Source organism: Amblyomma mixtum, chromosome 9, assembly GCF_055824585.1.
Source record: "Amblyomma mixtum isolate Tamu chromosome 9, ASM5582458v1, whole genome shotgun sequence".
In the NCBI taxonomy this organism is placed as follows: Eukaryota; Metazoa; Arthropoda; class Arachnida; order Ixodida; family Ixodidae; genus Amblyomma; species Amblyomma mixtum.
Genome location: NC_143020.1, coordinates 61,781,670 through 61,802,011, shown reverse-complemented (window position 1 = coordinate 61,802,011; position 20,342 = coordinate 61,781,670). Strand labels below are relative to the sequence as shown.

The 20,342-nt window shown below is 45.3% G+C and overlaps 1 protein-coding gene across 1 annotated transcript in view; it reads right to left on the bottom strand.

Annotated features, from left to right (window-relative positions):
* The window catches only part of LOC149329286 (gamma-tubulin complex component 2-like), a 46,910-nt gene that overhangs the window by 18,785 nt on the left and 7,783 nt on the right, over nt 1-20,342 (bottom strand). Inside the window, exons 4-15 of the mRNA XM_089560197.1 lie at nt 19,533-19,659; nt 17,841-17,926; nt 16,606-16,680; nt 15,224-15,305; nt 12,929-13,006; nt 11,743-11,951; nt 10,263-10,324; nt 9,633-9,675; nt 8,131-8,202; nt 6,239-6,300; nt 3,141-3,253; nt 372-528 (exon numbers count right to left, since the gene is read on the bottom strand). Of these exons, the coding sequence (XP_089416323.1) occupies nt 372-528; nt 3,141-3,253; nt 6,239-6,300; nt 8,131-8,202; nt 9,633-9,675; nt 10,263-10,324; nt 11,743-11,951; nt 12,929-13,006; nt 15,224-15,305; nt 16,606-16,680; nt 17,841-17,926; nt 19,533-19,659 (1,166 nt within the window). The remainder of the gene's footprint in view (nt 1-371; nt 529-3,140; nt 3,254-6,238; nt 6,301-8,130; nt 8,203-9,632; nt 9,676-10,262; nt 10,325-11,742; nt 11,952-12,928; nt 13,007-15,223; nt 15,306-16,605; nt 16,681-17,840; nt 17,927-19,532; nt 19,660-20,342) is intronic.

Below are 20,342 nucleotides of genomic sequence, written 5' to 3'. Positions count from 1 at the left end.
AATACGGTAGACTTGATGCTGCTGGTACAAAAGCTTTTGTTCAGATAAATAGGAATTTAAAAATAAGAGGGTTCGATTAAAATCACTCAAAAGTAACTGGCTTTCTTGTTAAGACCCACACAGACTATTTGAGCGCGAAAAAATTTTTTTTCTCGACCAGAAATTGCTCAAGATTCCACAGTAATTGGCTTTCTTGTTGAGACCCACACGGACTATTTCAAGTGGGAAAAAAAAATTAATTTTTTTAATACAAATGACAAGCAGTGCCGACAGTGTCAAGGGAGGAAAAAAAGAAAATAAGAAATGAAAACGCCCTTTCAATTTGCTATGCCGCGAAGACGCAAGACTTCCCCGACGGAGTGGGTTCCCACCTGAGGCGTCCCATGAGGTCCACCTTGTCCATGAGCAGGTTGAGCAGCATGCGACTGGCCTTGTGGTACACCTCGTCAATCTTGTCCGAGTACTGCCGCTCGTCCGGGCAGTAGCACAGGCGGTCGTCCCCGCCCCCACACGAAGTGGGCCGCTGGCCTGTGCACACACACAGGCAGGCCACATTCTAACCGTCAATGGCGACCACAAAAAACCGGAACAGTTAGGGCAAACATAAATCAAAAAGAAGAAAACTTTCCCAATTGTTCTCTTCCAGCCATTTTAAGGCAAAAGCCTTTTATGGCTCATGAGTGGCGTGGACAGAATATGTCACACTTTCACCAAATCATAGCCAATCGGCACTCCAATCCATAGCCATCCAACAAGCCAAGCCATATTAAATTCAATATCCAACAAGCCAAACCCTAATCCACAATCAAATTTATAATCCAACACAGAATCCAACAAGGCATGAACTGTCAATGAAGAAAAGAGAATTGGGGTTTAGGTGGGAATTTAACCCGGCCTGCGGAGTGCGAGACAGGGACGATTCCACTGTGCCACGACAGTTCGATGTATGCAGCTGAAAAAAGGAGCATCTATTGAACACATGAACCCAGATTTGACTTAAAAACATATCTTTGAGATATGAACTGAGGCGCACATTACTAATTATGAGCAGATGAATTACAGATGTCGCAACAACCAAGTACAACAGTACATTTCTGGTAAATTTACTGCTTGCATGGCGTGTCGGAGCACCATCATGTGGCACCCACTGAAAACCATCTCAATATGTACAGTCTTTGTCAAAAGTAACCAGGCTGCATGGTTTGCTTCTAGCTTGTATAGTGGAGCCCTTGTGACTTTCCTAAAGATCAAAAGATGTTGGAAGGTAAGAAGACCCCCAGTGCTTACCTTTAACGACCATTTCAGCTTCAGGGAAACTGTAAGGGTTCCACTGTACGAGCTAGAAGCAAACCATGCAGCCTGGTTACTTTCGACAAAGACTGTACAATGCAAGCCCAGCAGATGGCGTGCGTAGTAATGCAGCGGACGCCAGCTCGGCCACTTAGCCATGCCCCAAGACGCAAATTCAGATGACGGACCACGCACAGCTTTAGCATGGCCGCATGTAAGGAGACTTTTTCTTCCTAACATGACACTGCCCAGGCACAATTAGGCATACCATTGTATGTACAGCTAAACAGCCAAACTCCAACACAGTCCAGTCAGGATGCTTTAAATGTGCCAAAAATTATGCACAACACACACAAAAAAAGATGCATAAATAGAAACTATGCTTTGCACTAGTACTAGGAGATCATACCAGAAGTGCTTCAGCAGCTTGAGGGGCAGATGCAAACAGTGGCACTAAGCGGCAGCCAGAAAGACAACTGGCTCTGCAAAGCTCTCGTACAGCTGAGGATCTCAGTTTAGTTCAGCAAGGACCACACAGTAACATCTTTGATCACAGGGTAGAACCTTACCAAGCACACCCGGTGGCTGAATACAGTCCGACAATAAATCATATTACAGGAACGCTGTATCCCACACAGCAAACATAGATGCAACATTGACTGCCAAGAATCTCACGGGGTTGCAAAAAATAATTGTATCTTCCTAAACAAACATAATCCATACGCAGAAGCACAGGAAAAAATTTAGAGGGTACTTTGACAAGCTAAAGTGCGCGAGGCAAAAGCCTTTCCACGAAACTTTGGCTGCACGGCAGTAGGCACACACGAGGCGGCTATGGGGTGACTTGGATAGGCTAGTCATGACCCATGACTAACTGGTCATGACTGGTTAATGACTAACTGGTCATGACTGGTTAATCAAAAGTTATCTTAAATTCTAGAGTGTAAATAGGTAATTTCTTGTGCAGATTTAATGAACTTTCTCACGGCATTTTGTTGCTTTTAATTACATGAATTGATAGCCAGCAAATTCCCATACCTGATGACATTCTTACTTTTTTTGTTTAGGCCACATATAAATAGCAATTTACAATTAGCTTAACGAGTTGCAGTGTCAAATACTGCGACCTTTTACTCTCGACATAGTATATCAGGAGGACATGCCTTTAGAGAAAAACGAAGAATGTCACCGGGTATGGGAACTCTCTGGCTATCAATTCATGTAAATAAAAGCAACAAAATGCAATGAGAAAGTTCATTAAAGCTGCGTAAGAAATGACCCAATTACATTGTAGACTTTGTAAGATTTAAGACCACCAGCTCAATTATGATTACATATTTGGAATCAGAAGAGAAAAATGCTTCTGTGTGCAAAATTTCATGAGATTCTAGCCATAAGTAAAAAAGTTAGTTTAAAGACCCTCGTCCCCCCTTAATGACTAACTAGTCATGATTATTTCATGACTCACTGCTCATGGCTGGTTGACGACCAACTAGTCACGACCAGTCATAACTAGTTAATGACTAGTTAGTCATGACTTCTGACCAGTAATGACTAGTTATGACTTTCACTTCAGATGTAACGGACGGACAGAGTGATGGCCACGAGTATGAGCCATTAAAGGCTTTCGACTTACTGCATTCACACTGGCCTGTTTGTGGCTGACGGGATTTATTTACGGCTGTGCACCCCACTCACTTCTTGCACTGCCTGCCACGTGTTAGCGACATGAGGGGGCGCTTAGTGCTCTCGGAAAAGGGCACTGACAGGCGAGTCGTCTCTGAAACAAAATGTGTGTGGGCTGCTCGGGAGTTTCTTGTGGGACTCGCGCTCGAGGTCAGCTAACTCACCGCACTGGAGGATGACGTTCTGGTATTTGCCGGTGGCGAGGATGCGGTCCTTGATGGACTTCATGAAGGAGGGGACCATGTCGGGACGCAGCATGTACCGGCTGTTCCAGTAGCTGGCGCCACGCGTCGGTCAAGGAGGAGACACAGAGAGCGGAGACATCTCAAATGTGCCAAATGACACATGAAGACCACAGCAAGACACAGAACGTACAGCTATCTCGACACCAAAAGGACAGACAGTTTGCAAAAAGGAACAAATTCTATTATTACTCCCACACTGAAGAACTTGAAAATGTCTCATGGGCATTTTCTGCCGCACAAAGAAACGAAAATGTGCTTTTCAATCATGCTTATGAAGCAACTACTAGCTGAATACAAAAAACATCTTGCCTTTCATAATGCAGCTATGCGCCAGCAGGCAGCTCATTACAAGAAAGAAGAAAAATAAAAAGAGTCAAGTGTCAGTGGCTTATGCATTTGTGACATGCATTCCAAGGTTTGATTAGCATTACAAATATATATTTCACTTTCCCAATTTCGAGCACCATCAGACTGTATGTGTTACGCACAACAATGAAAACACACACACCTCAATGTTTCTGACCACAACTCTGAGATGCGGTGATATGCGGTGCTTTGCAGCTTCACGTCTAAAGCTGAACACGGGCTTTGAGGGAGTCGGTCCACAGTGGAAGGCTCCGGATTGATTTAGACCACCAAAGTTTTTTTAAAGTGCACTGGAGTCACACAGCACACAGGCCAGAGAAAAAGAGAACAACCTACAGATAAACCAGTGTGTACAAATCTCCATGCAGCAAATTCCTCAATATTAAGAAGTTTCTCAACTCCCTAACACTGTCCCCATTGAAGTGTGTGTATTTATGAACTCCATGCAACAAAAGAGTCGCAGTGGTTGGACTTGATATAAATAACTCACTATGGTGACCATAGTCGTACACAACTTAACTCTGCAGTGAACCTCTGCCCACATTTAGGACCGCCACACAAAATTTCTCCCAACAGAAAAGTAGTCCGCTGAAGTTTTCTCGTTACCTAAGAAAGAAGCTTAAAAACGTTCAAAAACTGATGTCGTTTACTGCTGCGATTAGTCAATGGAGTAATACAAGACACTGCGGACCACGACCCGTTGTTACCAACTGCTGTTTTTTTTTAAGCTCTATGCTACTATATACAGTCTAGCCCGGTTTTAACGAAGTCGGCGGGAATCGGAAATCACTTCGCTATATCCACTATTTCGTAATATGCGGACTACGAAAAAAAAATGCAAACATCGGCATACCGATTTATTGCCGCTGAAAGAAGTCGTCCAGCGTCCCCTGAACACGTTTCGCGAGTGCGGACTTCAGGATTGCGGCTTCCATACCATCAAACTGTGAACCAAAGATCTGGTCGAACTCCAGACTCCCGAGGTACATCCGTAGCGTGTCAACAGCTGCGATGGCCGCTGCGGAGGTGACCGGCTTAGGGGCACAACTAGCATCGTCGCATTCGCTGTCGGAGGCGCTCTCCGCCAAGGTCTCTTCCATGACACTCCCGGCAACTTCTTCAGTCGTCAAGTCCTCGGTGGCAACAAGGTCTTCGTCGGCGAAAACGAAGTCCATGTGGCTTAGACTCGCAGGCACAAGGTGCAAGTCGCTAGCGGAATCCCAAAGCTGCTCCAAGCAGGCCGTCGCGGCGGCAGCATCAGCGGTTGCAGCGACCGCTCTACGCTCTACCACTCTACGCCGTTCAAGGACGGCGCAACACGAGACCGGCGTGCCATGCGATGCAGTGAAGCAACCTTTCGCTCCGCAGGAGAGCAGACAACGCCATGAAAGGACGCCGTCAGCCGAATTTTGCTCTTATTTTCGCGGAAAAAATCGCCTCAAGGACGCAAAAATGTGTTGATTGGCAGATTATTTTTCGGTTGGTATTAAATCTCTTCGTTATATCCGCTGACACGCTCTTATTTACTTCGTTAAAACCGGACCCAAAATGTATTGAAAATGCAAAAATGGGAATGGGAAATTGAAATCCCTTCGTTATAACCGCTATTTCACTATAAGTGGCTTCGTTATAAACGGGCTGGACTGTAACACCTATTACCTAGTGTTGCATAATTTGAAATTTGGCCAAACCACGCAACATTTTCATGAAAATAAACACAAGAGGAACACTTATGTTCCTGTGACCAGGAACATTCTTGTAAAGCCCAATACACCACAACAACAAGAAGCCCCCAGAATTGACACTGAGTGGCATGCGAAAGTGTAAATTTTTTATGCCACTGCCATTAACATTCCTTTCAAAAGTCGCCAGTATTGTGACTCGCAACATTAGCAACATCCAACAGGGCTTAGATACAAGAGACACTTCTTTCTACATGAGCTTCTTCAGGCAGTTTTTATCGACTTCCAAAAACTTCAACGACTTGTCCGTTTGCACCACTCAAACCAGGGATCGGGCGCCTAAGATCTACACTTTAAAATGCCGGAAACTCTTCTGAACGCAGTAACATCGATACGGATCTCACGGGGTCACAAAAAATAATCGTATCATCTGAAATTTCATATCATCCAAACAAACAAATCTGTACACAGAAGCATGAAAAACTAGTCCCGCAGATCTGTTTATGGCTGACAGGATTTATTTACAGCCATGTGGCAACAGCTCACTACTTGCGGTGCGCACAGTGCGACTGGTAATTGCAACATTGGCGATGTAAACACTGCACACCGCCACTGAGTACTCATAATGCGCATCGTGTAACTAGTGATCAACACACTGGCAGTGTACGGGCAGCACTTATTGATCAAGGATGCCGTCACGGCTCGTGCATTCATATCATTTGTAGTGATGTGGAAGAGTGTTTGGAACATCCGAATTTCTGCACATCATACACAATACACTCCAGGAGGGCAATGTTATGAATTCGTATCATCCCAAAATTCGTATCAGCTGTGTTTGTATCATCGAGATTCTATTGTACGACTCTGTCAGCCAGCACCTTAGCTTCTGTGTAAAATTTCTTTTGGGACTTTGTTGGATCTCCAAATGGGTCCGAGCCGACTCTAAAAGCACGCGCAAGGGAAGGATACTTGTCGCTGCTGTCGATGGACATGTCTTCCTTCTTGATCAGGGTCTTGTCTCCCACAAGGAACTGAGCAAGACAGAAGGTGCAGGTTTTTTTTTTTAGATGCTAGAGCAATTGGAAAAATTTGATCTCAGCCACACTGCCCCCCACCACCCCCCTCCCCTTTTTTGCTGAGGCTGAAAACAACTTTTCAAAATGCACGAAAGACAGCACCAGTCAGCTCAGAGGCAACAACATCAAGGTGTGTAGCAGTGCCGATGGTAATGGATTTTTTATCAAAGAAATATTTCAACATCTAAGCTTCCTTTTGAAGGCAGTCACTAATGCTTCTTCACAATGTGGGCCACAAAATTGCAATATAAAACCAAGTGAATTGCAATCTTCATGTTTTTAACAGTCGAGCATGCAAAATCTGGTCAGACTGAATTATGTCCATCGGGGAACTTTCTGAGCACAAGCCATCAGAACTACCACAATAGAAGCCAACTAAAATTAGTAAAAAAAAAAAAAGATTAAAAAGTGACAGCAATCTCCTCTTTCATTGAGCGCAAACATATTGCATAGGTGTAGGTAATGGCCACACTTGTACAGGTGCCAAACACAAAGTGTCAGACTATATTGGACAATAAAGCAGCTTCCCCAGACTAGGCTTCAAAATTGAACTGTGAAATTCCGCTTTAGGGTAGGGGTGTAAACCTGTCCAAATTGCAGAAAAAAAAAGTGCGGCCCTTAAAGGGACACTGAGAAGAAATTGAAGTTGGCTTGTATCGACAGAATACCAGCTCCTGATTACAAAAACGCCACTCATACTGACAACAAAGCTCTTGTAACGTAGAAAAGAGCAACAACCAAAATACAGGTATCGCCGCCACAGGCCAAACTCGCAAGTACAAGCGTTGTGAGGTCATAGGACAAAACAGTGTTGCTAGAACCAATGGTTCTAGCAACACTAGAACACGAGAAGCCATCAATCACTGAGGCGCAGCCAATGCATGCACAAATCTCCTTGACGTCGCCAGATGGCGGCACGTGCCCAGCAGCTACGCGCGCTCCTGAAGCATCGCGACCAATCAGCGCCTGCTCACCGGCGTTGGGCGGGTTCCCGGTATTCTGCTAGCGGTAGCAAGGTACACGGTATGCTAAAGGTGTCTATTTGCTAGAACTTCGTTGACGACTTCGAGAACGAGATCCATCGTAACGCTGGCAAAACGCCTGTGCAAACGTAATCGAAGCGACTGTAGCGATGACCGCAATAGCCGATAGATGCCTTCAACGTGCGGCCGGCGGTAGCTTTCTTTTCGGCTGCTGCTAGGCCGCACTGCTGGCCGCACTTCTTGCCTCCAGAAATCATGGAGTCTGCGTCACGTCATGTGCACGTCATATTTCACATCACTTAGTCCTGTTTCGTCATAAGAGAATCCCAAGATTGAATCAGAGCGGCGGGAAAAACTTTTTCAACTTCGAATCCAAGTTTCTTAGAAATAAATGCATCTTTCGCTGCCGGCCAAGTGGCAACAAAGCCATGACATGCCGAACTATCGGATTTTGCTATAAAAAAAATATTAATAGTGCTCTCCTCACTGTCCCTTTAACCACACATATACGGTACCCCTTGCATCAGAGTAAAGCGGCAATGTTAAATAAGAAGCAAACCTGTTGGCCCAATAATCTAGCATCAAGATATTTCACTTGTCTACTTTGTGGACAACTATAGTTCACAAACATCACACAACCCCGTCTGGTGGCAAGGGGGGGAGGCACTTTTAGCACGAAACAAAACCTGAGCAATGTATTCGCTTATAAAGAAAAAAAAACATAAAAGCGAAAGAAAGAGGCAAAGATGCCCCGCAGCTTAAAAAGAAAAGCACCTGTGAGCAAGTAAGGAACGCAACGCACCTCTTTGAAAGGGTCCTCGATGCGTCCCCTGTAGACCCAACTTTCCAGCATGGCAAAGTAAGGCACCGCAGCCTGGAAAAATTGGAACGCAGTGTTTTGACAACATGTGCAGATGAAATGCACCAACTGGCAAACAACATATATAACATGGCTCATGCCTATTATGTATTGCTATGTACCATGTAGCTAAAACGAGACATCAAAGATTTTTCTGGTGCACAAGAAAGTTCTGTGCCAGGGAATGCATATACCGTATAAACGCGTGTAAGGGCCGCACTATTTTTTCCAGATTCGGGGGCCAATTTTCGGGGTGCGGCCCATACACGCGACGTACGAAAAAAAAAATTTTTTTTTAAGCAAAAACACACCAACAGGGAATGAACGGCATTTATTCTACGTTCAGTCGTCACTCACGGAGTATTTCAACTCTGAGCTGGTGCTGTGCTCTGGTGCATGCTCATCCCAAAGAAGCCGCGCAGCATGTCCGCTGTCAAGGCGTAGCGGTTGTTCCGCATTTCCATCACATAGCAGAGCAGCTCTTCTTCCAGTTCAGGAAACTCACACGGCTCGCCTCGGAAAGCGCGCTTTTTGCAGCTTGTTTTCCTCAATGCACCCTTTTGATTGCACGATCATCGGACGCACTTCTCGGCCACGTTGAATTCCCTGTCCGCCGCACGCTTGCCGCATTCGAGAGCTAACTCCCAGCCGTGTAACTGATAAGGTGCTTGCCCATCGTGCTAAAACTGCATTACCCGGCGGCAGCACGCGAAAGCCACAACTACGGTGAACGCGCTAACACGCCATAAAAGGCTGGAGCTGGCGATACTGATGCCGATGTAGATAACGCATGGAGGAAGGAAAGAAAGATGCCGATGTAGATAACGCAAGGAGGAAGGAAAGATAACGGGAAGTCGCGGGGAGGGGGGGGGGGGGGGGGGGAATTGCCGATGATGATGGCTGCGGCCTCGGGCGCCATCCATGGACGGTTTTTGAAGCTCTTGTGCGCGTGCTTGGCCTCCGCGATCAAGCGCTCCGCGATCGAGCGAACCGTTGTCCACAGCCGGCGCGTGCATTTAGAAGGCTATTCCCGCCTGGGTCATGGAAAGTTCGGGTGCGGCCCTTACAGGGATTTATTTTTTTTTAATGATTTCCTTCGGGAAAACGGGGTGCGGCCCTTACATGCGTTTATACGGTACTAGCGTGAACTCCGCCATAACAGTTGAGGCCAGTCTATCGTACGACTCAGGGGAACTTTCCAAGAACAAGAAGCGTGGCCTATGCTTCAAGTTGTGCAACAAACTGTCAAACCGGCTGAATTTACAACAAAACTACAATCAGCCATTACAATGAACCACAAAATTCAGTCTTGAGACAACAAAATTACAATCGACCATTACAATCAGCAACAGCAATTCACAATCTTCAGACAACAAAATTACAATCAGCAATTACAATCGGCCGCAACCATTCACACTCTTCAACAGAAGTTGACACATGCCCACCTTTTTGGTGAGGTAGAGGCAGATCTCCTTTGCCTTTGAATCCCTGCAGACGAACAGAAAGCGCGAGTCAATGGCAAAAAAAATGGAGTGCAGACCGGTTTGTGAAAACTTTTTTCCCCGAGAACGTCACGTGGCCCCAGAGCACGACACCTCACAGCTGCAATGACAGCGGCCTAAACAATTTACAGAGATCAAACTTGATTCGGGGCATACAAAAAGTAACAAAATCCTCAACGCTTTTAAATGTCACGATCTTATTCCAATGCTGGCAAGAACACAACACCCAAAACATTTCATGACACACAGTGAAATGCTGAACGCTGAATTCTGAGTGATGTCACCTGCCCGTATATAGATGGCTGGGGAGGCTGAGAACAGGTATTTCATGAAAAGCATGCCTTCATTAAGGACCTTCAATGCTTTAAATAATAGTTATGACCTGTGCAATAAATGGCCTCTAAGGACACTACACAGTTTTCAACTTTAACTTGAAAGGGGGCTATCATCATCATTGGCCTGACTACGCCCAGTGCAGGGAAAAGTTCTCTCCCATATCTCTCCAATTAAACCTGTCCTGTGTCAGTTGTGGCCACCGAAAGGGTCAGTACAGCCCACAAAAAGAAAGCTCACCCTGTCAGTGATGTGGCTTGTTCGTGCAACACTCCGAGAGTCTTCCCACCGTGGCAGTTACCCTGAAAAAAATTTAAAAATTTGCGAGGCTAAAAAATGCGATCACGTCACTAACTACGAAAACCCTTCCCAGACTGTGTTCGCACTAAAATAAAATAATTTAAGTAGTTACCCTCTTATATCCAAACATTTTTATGTTCAGGCCCCGAGGAGTGCTAGTACACCACAGACCTCTGTGTTAACTTCAACGATCTTGCATCCTTCGATGTGCGTGCACAAGTCTCAAATGCAACAATGGCTTCAAGTTTCCCCTCCACCGCAGTTTCCGGTGCATGACACGCATCTTTGTAAAGACCAACATGTTGCATGAGAAACTATAACCTTAAGCACTTCACTGTATCTGTAAATAAAATTGCTACTAGTGTTCGACATTCAAAACGATACATGTGTTTTCTTGTTCATTCGATTCAATATTCAATTCGAGAGTTACAGTTTGGTATTTGCACACCGTTAAATGGTTGGATGGTTTGGTTCTGGTTTTATGAGGTTTAACATCCCAAAGTGACTCAGGCAACAAGTGACACCACAGTGGAGGGTTCCGGATAATTTCTACCACCTGGTGTTCTTTAATGTGCACTGGCATTACACAGCACACGGGCCTCTAGAATTTTGCCTGCATTGAAATTCAACCGCCGTGGCTGAGATCGAACCCGTGTCTTTTGGATCAGCAGCCAAGTGCCATAACCACTGAGCCACCATGGCGGCCCTCTAGCAATAAACTAGTGCCTTTCTTAGGCACAGAGACAACTCGGGTAATTAACAATAGCTAACAATTAACAATGATTAATAATACACGTGATTAACAACAGCGAGTTGGAACAGCTTGCTACACAATGAGGTTGGAAAGATCGAGCAATAGTTTTCTGGGAGCAAACTGGTTTCTGGTTTATCGAATTTAACGCCCCAAAGCGACTCAGGCTAAGAGGGACGCCGTAGTGAAGGGCTTCAGATAATTTCGACCTTCTGGGGTTCTTTAGTGTGCATTGACACTGCACAGTACATGGGCCTCTTGAATTTTGCCTGCATCGAAATGCAACCGCCGCGGCCGGGATTGAACCCATGTCTTCCAGGTCAGCACCCCAACACCATAACCACTGAGGCACTGTGTGGTTCTATGTGCTTCAACCTGGCCGTGGTGGTCGAATCTTGATGGAGGCGAAATTCTAGAGGCCCGTGTACGGTGCGATGTCAGTGCATGTTAAAGAACCCCAGGTGGCCGAAATTTCCAAAGCCCTTCACTCAGGCGCCCCTCATAGCCTCAGTCGCTTTGGGACGTTAAACCCGCATAAACCAATAAACCAAACCAAATCAACGACGTTCTACTGTACTGCTGCAATGTGGTCGAAATGAACGCAACTGCATGTTTACAGTGACAGTAATCACCCTGCACCGCGTTTCACGCTATAAAGAAGACACCCACCGCCCAGACGGCGTTGGCGCAGGTAGCCAGCACGCCCATGTAGGCCAGGGCGGGCTGCACGTAGAACCAGGCCTTGGGCAGGGTGAGCGTCCGCTCGTGGAGCAGCTTGTGCTCCAGCTGGACCACCAGGGTGAAGTAGTCGTCCAGGAGGTCGTGCAGGGCCGCCGCCAGGGCCTGGTTCACCATGCCCTGTCCGCGCTCCCGCTTCTCTGCATGCACACACGGAGACCGGAGCCACATGCGGTGAATACGTGTGCGTGTCGGTGCAGGGCGGTCTACAGACCACGAGGCAGCTAGAGCAGGCACACGGGAGCAATGAGAGACCGACGGCTCTTAAGTGAAAAGAAGTGTCAGCACCACCATATTGCCACGTATCATTGTAGTGTTTGTTCGTTCACGCTCAAGGCTGCAGGAAAGGGTTGTTATCACTTTTGTTCATGACGTGAGAAGCGACCACACTAATCTCGATTGATCGCAGCCATGAAAGGCTGCATCTAGGTTTTTCCAGATTACTGGAAGTTTCCTTGCCGGCTTTAAATTGAGCGATGCCGCGAGCGGCGGGCATTCGTAGTTCGACGACTGACGAGCACGCTTGTTGCTTACGCCGCCACCGAGTGATTCAGTTCTTTTGCGGGCGCAAGTCAGCCCAAATAAAGAGCTTCGTTTCCAAGACTGGTTGGTGTCTTCCTGACCACTGGACTGCCGTCACTACAACGTGACAATATTTACCTGTCGCAGTGCTTCTACTGAGTTGTCATGTACAGTCGCGAGCAATATAAGAGGGAACACTGGAAAAACTCGGCTTGTTATACTGCTGTGGCACCACAAGGACAAAGACATATACGGAGTGACGACAACACAAGTGCTCTTGTGTTGTCGTCGCTCCGTCTCCGTCCCTGCCCTTGTGGTGCCACAGGAATATGAATTCGTACCAACTCACCCAATTCTCAACCCTTCCGCTTGTCATGTATAGTAATCAATAAATAAGGGCTCAAACTTTGTTCCGACTAGTTCTCCTCTCAGTGTAGAAAATTTAGAAGTAAAAATTTATTGGAGAAATAAGCAGAAAGTTTACAGTTTGGTCAAAAAAGTGTGTTCCTTCTCCTATTGCTCATGACTGGCCATCAAAATGTACAAGCTTCTCCTGATGAAGCACTAGCAGCCCCAATTAGGTGGAAGTTCTCACCTTCGGTGAAACGCATCACCGTCGAGTAGTGACTGCACAGGGGAAGGATTTTCTTCACCATCTCCCGCAGGGACGGGTCTGCGTACAAAATCAGGACGGAAGAAAAAAAAAAGAATAAACAAACATGGAGACCAATCCAAATTAGCCACCAGACAGAACTTCCCTAGTCCCCGATGCCTTGACAATGCAGAAATAGCTAAAATGCCTTTACCCAGAAATTTTCCAATGCCTGCATTTATGCAACCGCAATACGTACGTTTTTTAAAATGCACATCAACGGCACTTTCTTTCATGTTCTTCTTAGCAAAGAGAGGACACGTTCATCATTACAAAATACTACGAGCTAATTGTTAAGGAGGGACCCTGGTCTTGAAAAGAAAATTTTATTAATCAAGTTGTAGTTATGAAGTTTTCAGGCCACATGTATTTTTGTGCGCTGATTTTAGATATGCCATTTAATTTCATGTAAAACAATTCCTTGAGCACTTGTGCACTCTTTATGCAAGTATTTTGCGGAAAGTTTTGTGGAAAATTTGCTGCAGGAAACTCGCTGAAATGCATGCCATTGGGTTCTCTTGACACCAAGCAATGCAATAAGGGTAAAATTATCATCCTGGCCATCATGGAACTTGAGTTATAGGGTACTGAAGCTGCCACTTCAGGAACAGGAATACAAACTTTTCTTCTCATTTATGAAGCGACAACTTCAAAACCCTATAACTCAGGTTCTATGATAGGCAGGAAGACAATTTCACCCTTACTGCATTCCTTGGTGTCAAGAGAACCCAATGGCATGCATTTCAGCGAGTTTCCTGCAGCAAATTTTCTGCAAAATACTTGCATAAAAATTGCACAAGTGCTCAAAGAATTGTTTTACACAAAATTAAATGGCACATCTAGAATCAGCACACAAAAATACATGTGGCCTGAAGATTTCATAACTGCGACTTCATTAATAAATTTTTTTTTTTTCTAGACCAGTGTCCCTCCTTAAATCACCAATGCACACATCGGGTACCTGCACACCTCCGAGTCTAAGTGGGCTCAGTGCAACACCAAGGTGCATGTAAGGGATCGTTAGTGTACGCGGGGTCATCGGAACGTGGCTGGGAGCGCTCAAAGCGAAGCGTTTCCTTTGTCGGAACGCGGCCCCTCGCGAACGCGCCAGGAAGTACGGGTGTCCCCCGCCCCGCGGTACCGATTCGCGCACGTACTGGCACGTATGTGTATTTGTTTTTATGTTTATTTAGTGGTAGAGAGGGTGGTTTACCTTGTTGAAGCCGGAGGGCTGGCCATGCCCTTGAAGAACCAATCATGTTGAGAGCACAACATGATTGGAAGCTACGAAATGTGGGCCGGGCCTTTAGGGCTTTAAAACCGGGCCCCGGAGCGGGAAGCAGGGTTCTGCGCTAAGGTGAGATGCTACGCATCTTCGGCTACGCCGAGTAGGGGCCTCCCCTAGTATTAGCCAGTTCCGCCTTTTTGTTGTTTGTCTTTTTGCCGTTGTATCTAACTTCTGTAAATATTTGCATATAAATCTTCAGTTATTCATTTTTTTATCCCTGCGTGTCAACACATCTTGAGACCGTCTCTGACGGGGCACCCCTGGTGCAAGGGAAGAAAAGAACCTGTGAACTTTACTGTGCAGTGGTAAGTAGATTATTTTAAAAAAAGCAACAAGAAGCTTCCTCACAATGCAAACCAATGCGTGCTGCTGCCTTTGCAAAAATGGTAACGAAACAACGTCAAGATAAGTAGAAAACCAGCGGAAAGGACGCGTTCACAAGCAGGAGAAGTACACAAGACAACGCTCCTGCTTGTGAACGCGTCCTTTCCGCTGGTTTTCCACTTACCATGCACCAACTGGCCCAACAAGCTACACTTCTTGAACCATCAAGATTTTACTGTATAGTTACCATAGTATTTAACAACGCCACATACTTCACGCAAGGCCAGTTGTTATGTGAAGTACAGCCTATGTCAAAAGTAAAGAGTCCAAGGAATTTCTTTCAAAGCCAAAACGGGTGCGAGGACAAGAATTACCGTTAACTTCAAGAGATTTGTAATGCTGGCGATGCTTAACAAGCACACAGCATAGCCCAGAAGGCTAAGCTTTTTTGACAAACAGTATAAGCATAGCAAAAAAAAAGAAAAAACTTGAACAAAACACATTTTTTTTTTCCTTAAAGAAAACAACGGTTTGCTAAAGGCCATGCCTTGTTCACTTCCCACGACAGAAGCGCAATGCACGAACGCTGAGAGATGAGAGTCGGCAGCAACGGCAAGGGCTCTCACCCGCTGTCTCATCGATCGTGAAGGTCCGCTCCCCGTGAGGATTCAAGAGCGGCTGGGAACAAATGTATGCTCCGTCCACACCCTTCACCCAAGAACCGGAGAAAAATGAGAAAAAGAAAAGAGAAAACGAATCAGAAATTCACCACACAGAAACAACACTTCATTGCCAGCTCGTGTCAATAACTGAAAGTGGACAGAAATTTGCGAGTCTAGCTCTTGCATGCAAATTCGCTACGCATATTACAATTCATGAAAAGCATGAACCATCAATGTAAAGTGGTCAGTGCACAGTAATTTTTGTACTTTCCCATGCATACTCGTGTCCCTAGACATTTTAATTTCGCGAACATCTGCACAAGCTCTGACATTGTTGCTCTGATTATTGTTTGCTAACATCATTGGGCCATCACAAACAAAACTAAGTTCTACACATTTAACTGCTCCCACTCGCTTACATTTATGTTCATTGTTTGAACTGAAAGAACACAGTGCATTTATGTATAATGTGCACGGATTGTGACACTGCTGTTATGATGTGTAAAACGCTAACATATACTAATTGTAACATATCAACTAACTGATTGTAATTAAAACATACGTACTGCAAGCCACTCGTTTACTCGCAAATACTGGGAAGAAAAGCTATGAAAGTCGTGGCAATGAAATTAAAAAATCATCGCCCCAGTGCCAAAAAGTGACTACACAGCTGCCATGGCAACTTAAGTTTTATGGCATTCAACTGCAGATTCTAAGATCATCCAATCCTGGATCCGACAGCCACTTTTGGATGGAGGGAAAATGCAACAAAACTGTCGTGCTATGCAATTCCAGTGCATGTTGAAGAATGGTTGGTTTGGTTGGTTTATGTGGTTTAACGTCCCAAAGCGACTGAGGCTATGAGAGACGCCGTAGTGGAGGGCTCCGGAAATTTCGACCACCTGGGGTTCTTTAGCGTGCACTGACATCAAACAGTACATGGGCCTCGAATTTCTCCTCCAAAGAAATTCAATCGCCGCGGCCGGTATCGAACCCGCGTCTTTCGGGCCAGCAGCCGAGCACCATAGCCACTGAGCCACCGCGGCGGCTTGCATGTTGAAGAATACTGAGTCCTCAAACTTTATCTTCTGAAGGCCTACATTATGGCATCTTTCATCAACCACGTCTGTGCAGCTCAAAGATGTTGAGCCCAACATACCACACTACGCACCATGCCGTTCTGTGCCTTACCCTACAATGTACCATATCATGCCTTTCCCTACCCTACCCTACCTAAGGTGATCTCACAGATGTTACAAACACCCGTGACACTTATGAGGTATGACCACCAACAAAGCTGTTACGGTTGTCACTGTGAGTCACAGGCAAGCATCAAAGAAGCCCACCATCATGATGTCGAGCAAGTCCTCCAAGAGCTTGTACTCCTGCGTCGAGAGAGGCAGGGCTCCAATTGGCTCTATCTGGAACACAACAGAGGAAACGCAAATTGCACTCCTCACCAATTAAGAACACCGTGGTAGCATAAAAGGCACAAGCAGTGTCATTACAACTCAGGGGGGGGGGCTCAGGTTGCTCCCAGCAGGAAAAGTGAAACCTGAAAGCGAATGTACAACATTTTATTACAGCACAGCTGAACACTGTACAGTCACGGTCTATACATCATGTTTACCGTCTACCAACAGAATAAAATGTTACTGCTACACCAGGTTTCAAGAAAAAAAAAAAAACTTAAACCTACGAATCCCCTTTACTTGCTTTTCCTGCTCATGGTCCTTAACAGGTAACGGAAAAGCTGCCCTTGCCTTGAAGGGATTTCTCCTGAATGACTGCTTTAAGAGGAATTGCAGCTTTCAGTAAGTATTTTTTATTTCTTGGTGCATTTACATGAAATTTTTTTACCATATTACACATTTTATGGCTACTCTCACAAAACTCTACTCTTATGTCTCGTGAAAATTGCTTTATAATATATTTTTCCCTCTGAACCTTGTGAAAAGAGTGTACAGTTAAAATGTGGCAAAAGGCTGATTCTACATTCACTGCATTCCTACTGGCGTGACAAAGATCAAGACATTCTTAGTTTTTTTTTTTTGCAAAGCACTCATCATCATCATCATCAGCCTGACTACACCCACTGCAGGGCAAAGGCATCTCCCATGTCTCTCCAATAAACCCTATCCTTTGTCAGTTGCCGCCACTGTATCCCCGCAAACTTCTTAATCTCGTCCGCCCACCTAATTTTCTGCCGTCCCCTGCTACGTTTGCTTTCTCTTGGAATCCACTCCGTTACCCTTAAGGACCAGCGGTTATCTTGCCTTCGCATTACATGCCCTGCCCAAGCCCATTTCTTCCTCTTCATTTGGACTAGGATGTCATCAACCCGCGTTTGTTCCCTCACCCACTCCGCCCTCTTCCGATCTCTTAACGTTACACCTATCATTTTCCTTTCCATAGCTCGCTGCGTTGTTCTTAACTTAAGCTGAACGCATTTTTACCACGAGCATATTTTTTTATGAGCACATTTTTACTATGAACAAAAATTGTAATGAGATGTTCTCAGTGTTCCGTTTACACTGCCAGAGCCACATCCACAGCCTGGCAGAAAAGCCACAAGACTAACCTTTGGGTCGTTCACTGAAGGAGGTTCTGGCGCAAAGTCCCAGGAGACCTTTCCTTCGTCCACAACCATGCCAAAGGGCCCCCGATCTACAAAAGATGACAGGAAAGGACCGGAGCAAAATACCAATATCCACCTGTTTTATTTCAAGCAGCCAAGCAACCACAAAAGCTAGAGTCAGTAACTGCTCTCGGTTCTCTACCATGAGTTACTGTCCATTAAAATGCAGTCCATCAAGCACCAATTCTCAACCGTTCACTGCTAATACCAGTGATAACCACTGATGACTATATATTGGGAGCTACCTCGAAGTCACACGAAACTTCCACCTGGCAGAGATTGACTTTCAAAAACTGAATGCCGGAAAAAAATTTTAATTGCATTTGAAACTTCTTAGGAGCAGAACCAACTGGGAGGTACCCAATGCTTTACAGACATGTTGTTCATACCTTTCCTTGTCACCTTTGACATCTTGCATCTTAATACATGCAGCCAGTCTCTTATTAACACCTTACCTTTACACCTTCTGCACCAATATCTTTCATGCCAGAACAAAGGCAACAAAGCTGCTCAAAGCACTGCCATATTTGCTTTTGCATTGTGGCATCCGATTCTCATTACTTGCATAAGCGAAAGCGAAATCAGCAGAACCCATTATCCACTACTTTTTCCTCCCTAAATAACTACGGAATTTCGCTGGCATTCGCCAGCAAGCAATTCTCTTTTTTTCAGCTGCACTTTTCGCCCTCTTGCAACGTGTGCTTCTAGATCTGTCAACCCGCCGTCTAGACCCTCTAACCATCATCCTCCAGCTCTCTTCACGGCGAAAGGAATCATGAATAGCAGACCACTTTACACTGTGAGGAGGTTTAGGAGTGCATCCAGGAAGGACACAGTAACTGCTTTCGAACATTAATGACACGCTCTAGTTAGGAGAGAAACAGCCACCTTGCTAAAACTTGGCCACACGTTTTCCAAGGTGGACAAAATCAAAGACTAGAAAGAGGCAAGACAAATGCAAACACAAGAGTTTCAAGACAAATATAACAGAATGGTAGGAGGCCTCTGTTGAGGGAAGACAAATAAAGGAGATTAATGCAAAGTATGTACTCTCACTGCCCACACTATCCTGCATGAACATATCCATCATCATTTGAGTTCTCCTGGGCAATACATCAGTCCTATATCAGATCCAAGTTCCCGCACAAGAAACAAACTATTGCAGCCTTGACAGCATCTAGCTATGGGTGGTTGAAAAAAAAAAAAAAAAATTGGCTGAGGTTCAACCTAGCTGAACCTAGTACATAAACGAGCAAAAGCAAAGCCGGCAGTATTTATAGCGAAGATCGGTGTGACATCATTGCTTCCTCATCGCATGACGTAGCATCAGGCGATGTGAATCGCAGCTCTAAAGGTCAAAGGTCAAGGTCAAACGACCACTGGTTATCAGTCAAGTGGTTCTTAGTCATTAGCCATGACCTTATCATACAGGCATATCATAGCTATGCACAGCAAGACACATAGTCAAACAGTGTTAGTTTTTTTTTCAGAGGGGGGAGGAGGTGTGCTTGGTTTGACCTTGGTCGGGCTTCAAGGTCAAATGAGCAAAGCCAGGCGAAATTCTGAGTTGTACCTTGAGTAGTAGAGCTAAAACGACAACACTGATAAGAAAGAAAGAAAAGAAGCAAAACTTACCCACACTCTTCTGTGTCTTTACACCGCCGTCCCCAGCGAACGACATCAGTGGTGCCACCGGGCGTGACACCGGTGCTGCTGGTTGTCGCGACGTTAACTTGGCACTGGCATTCTCACCATCGGCTTTCTTGAGTGGGAGCAACGAGATGAAAATCAAGGCCAAGCATATGCCATCCAAGCATCAAGACAGTACTAGCCACGGAATTTTTTTTTTGCTTCATGCAAAAAAAATTAATAAAGAGCTTTCCATATCAGCTAACACACGCTTGGAGAGGAATCTCACATTTACAAGCTAAACCCCTTATTTATCAAAAGCAGTTGTAGGTACGAATTGCGCACAAAAGACACACACAGGAAAAAAAACCCACGAGGGAGACTGAAAGAGCTCTTTCAGTCTCCCTCGTGGGTTTTTTTTCCCGTGTGTGTCCTTTGTGCGCAATTCGTACCTACAACAGTATGCACCAACTCGCCCAACAAGAAGTTCTTCTTAATTATCAAAAGCCATAATCAAGAATGGAAAGAAGAGGAAACTGAAAAGTGAAGCACATAGAGGATGTCTCAAATCATCTTTTTTGCTGTCAAAAGTGTAATCTACGAAAGGAAAGGGGGGGGGGAACATGCTCTAGCATAACAGTGTAGCACAAACTGAAAAAACGTGGCAATAATAACGGCCTCAGTGCACGAAGACTGCCGTCTACGAGGGGTGTGGCTTCCACAAAACATGTCGTCCTATTTTACACTTACGCTTCTTGCACTTGCATTTAAGCCCCATCTTACAGTCTGCTGGCTTCTTCAACAAGCATGTTCATC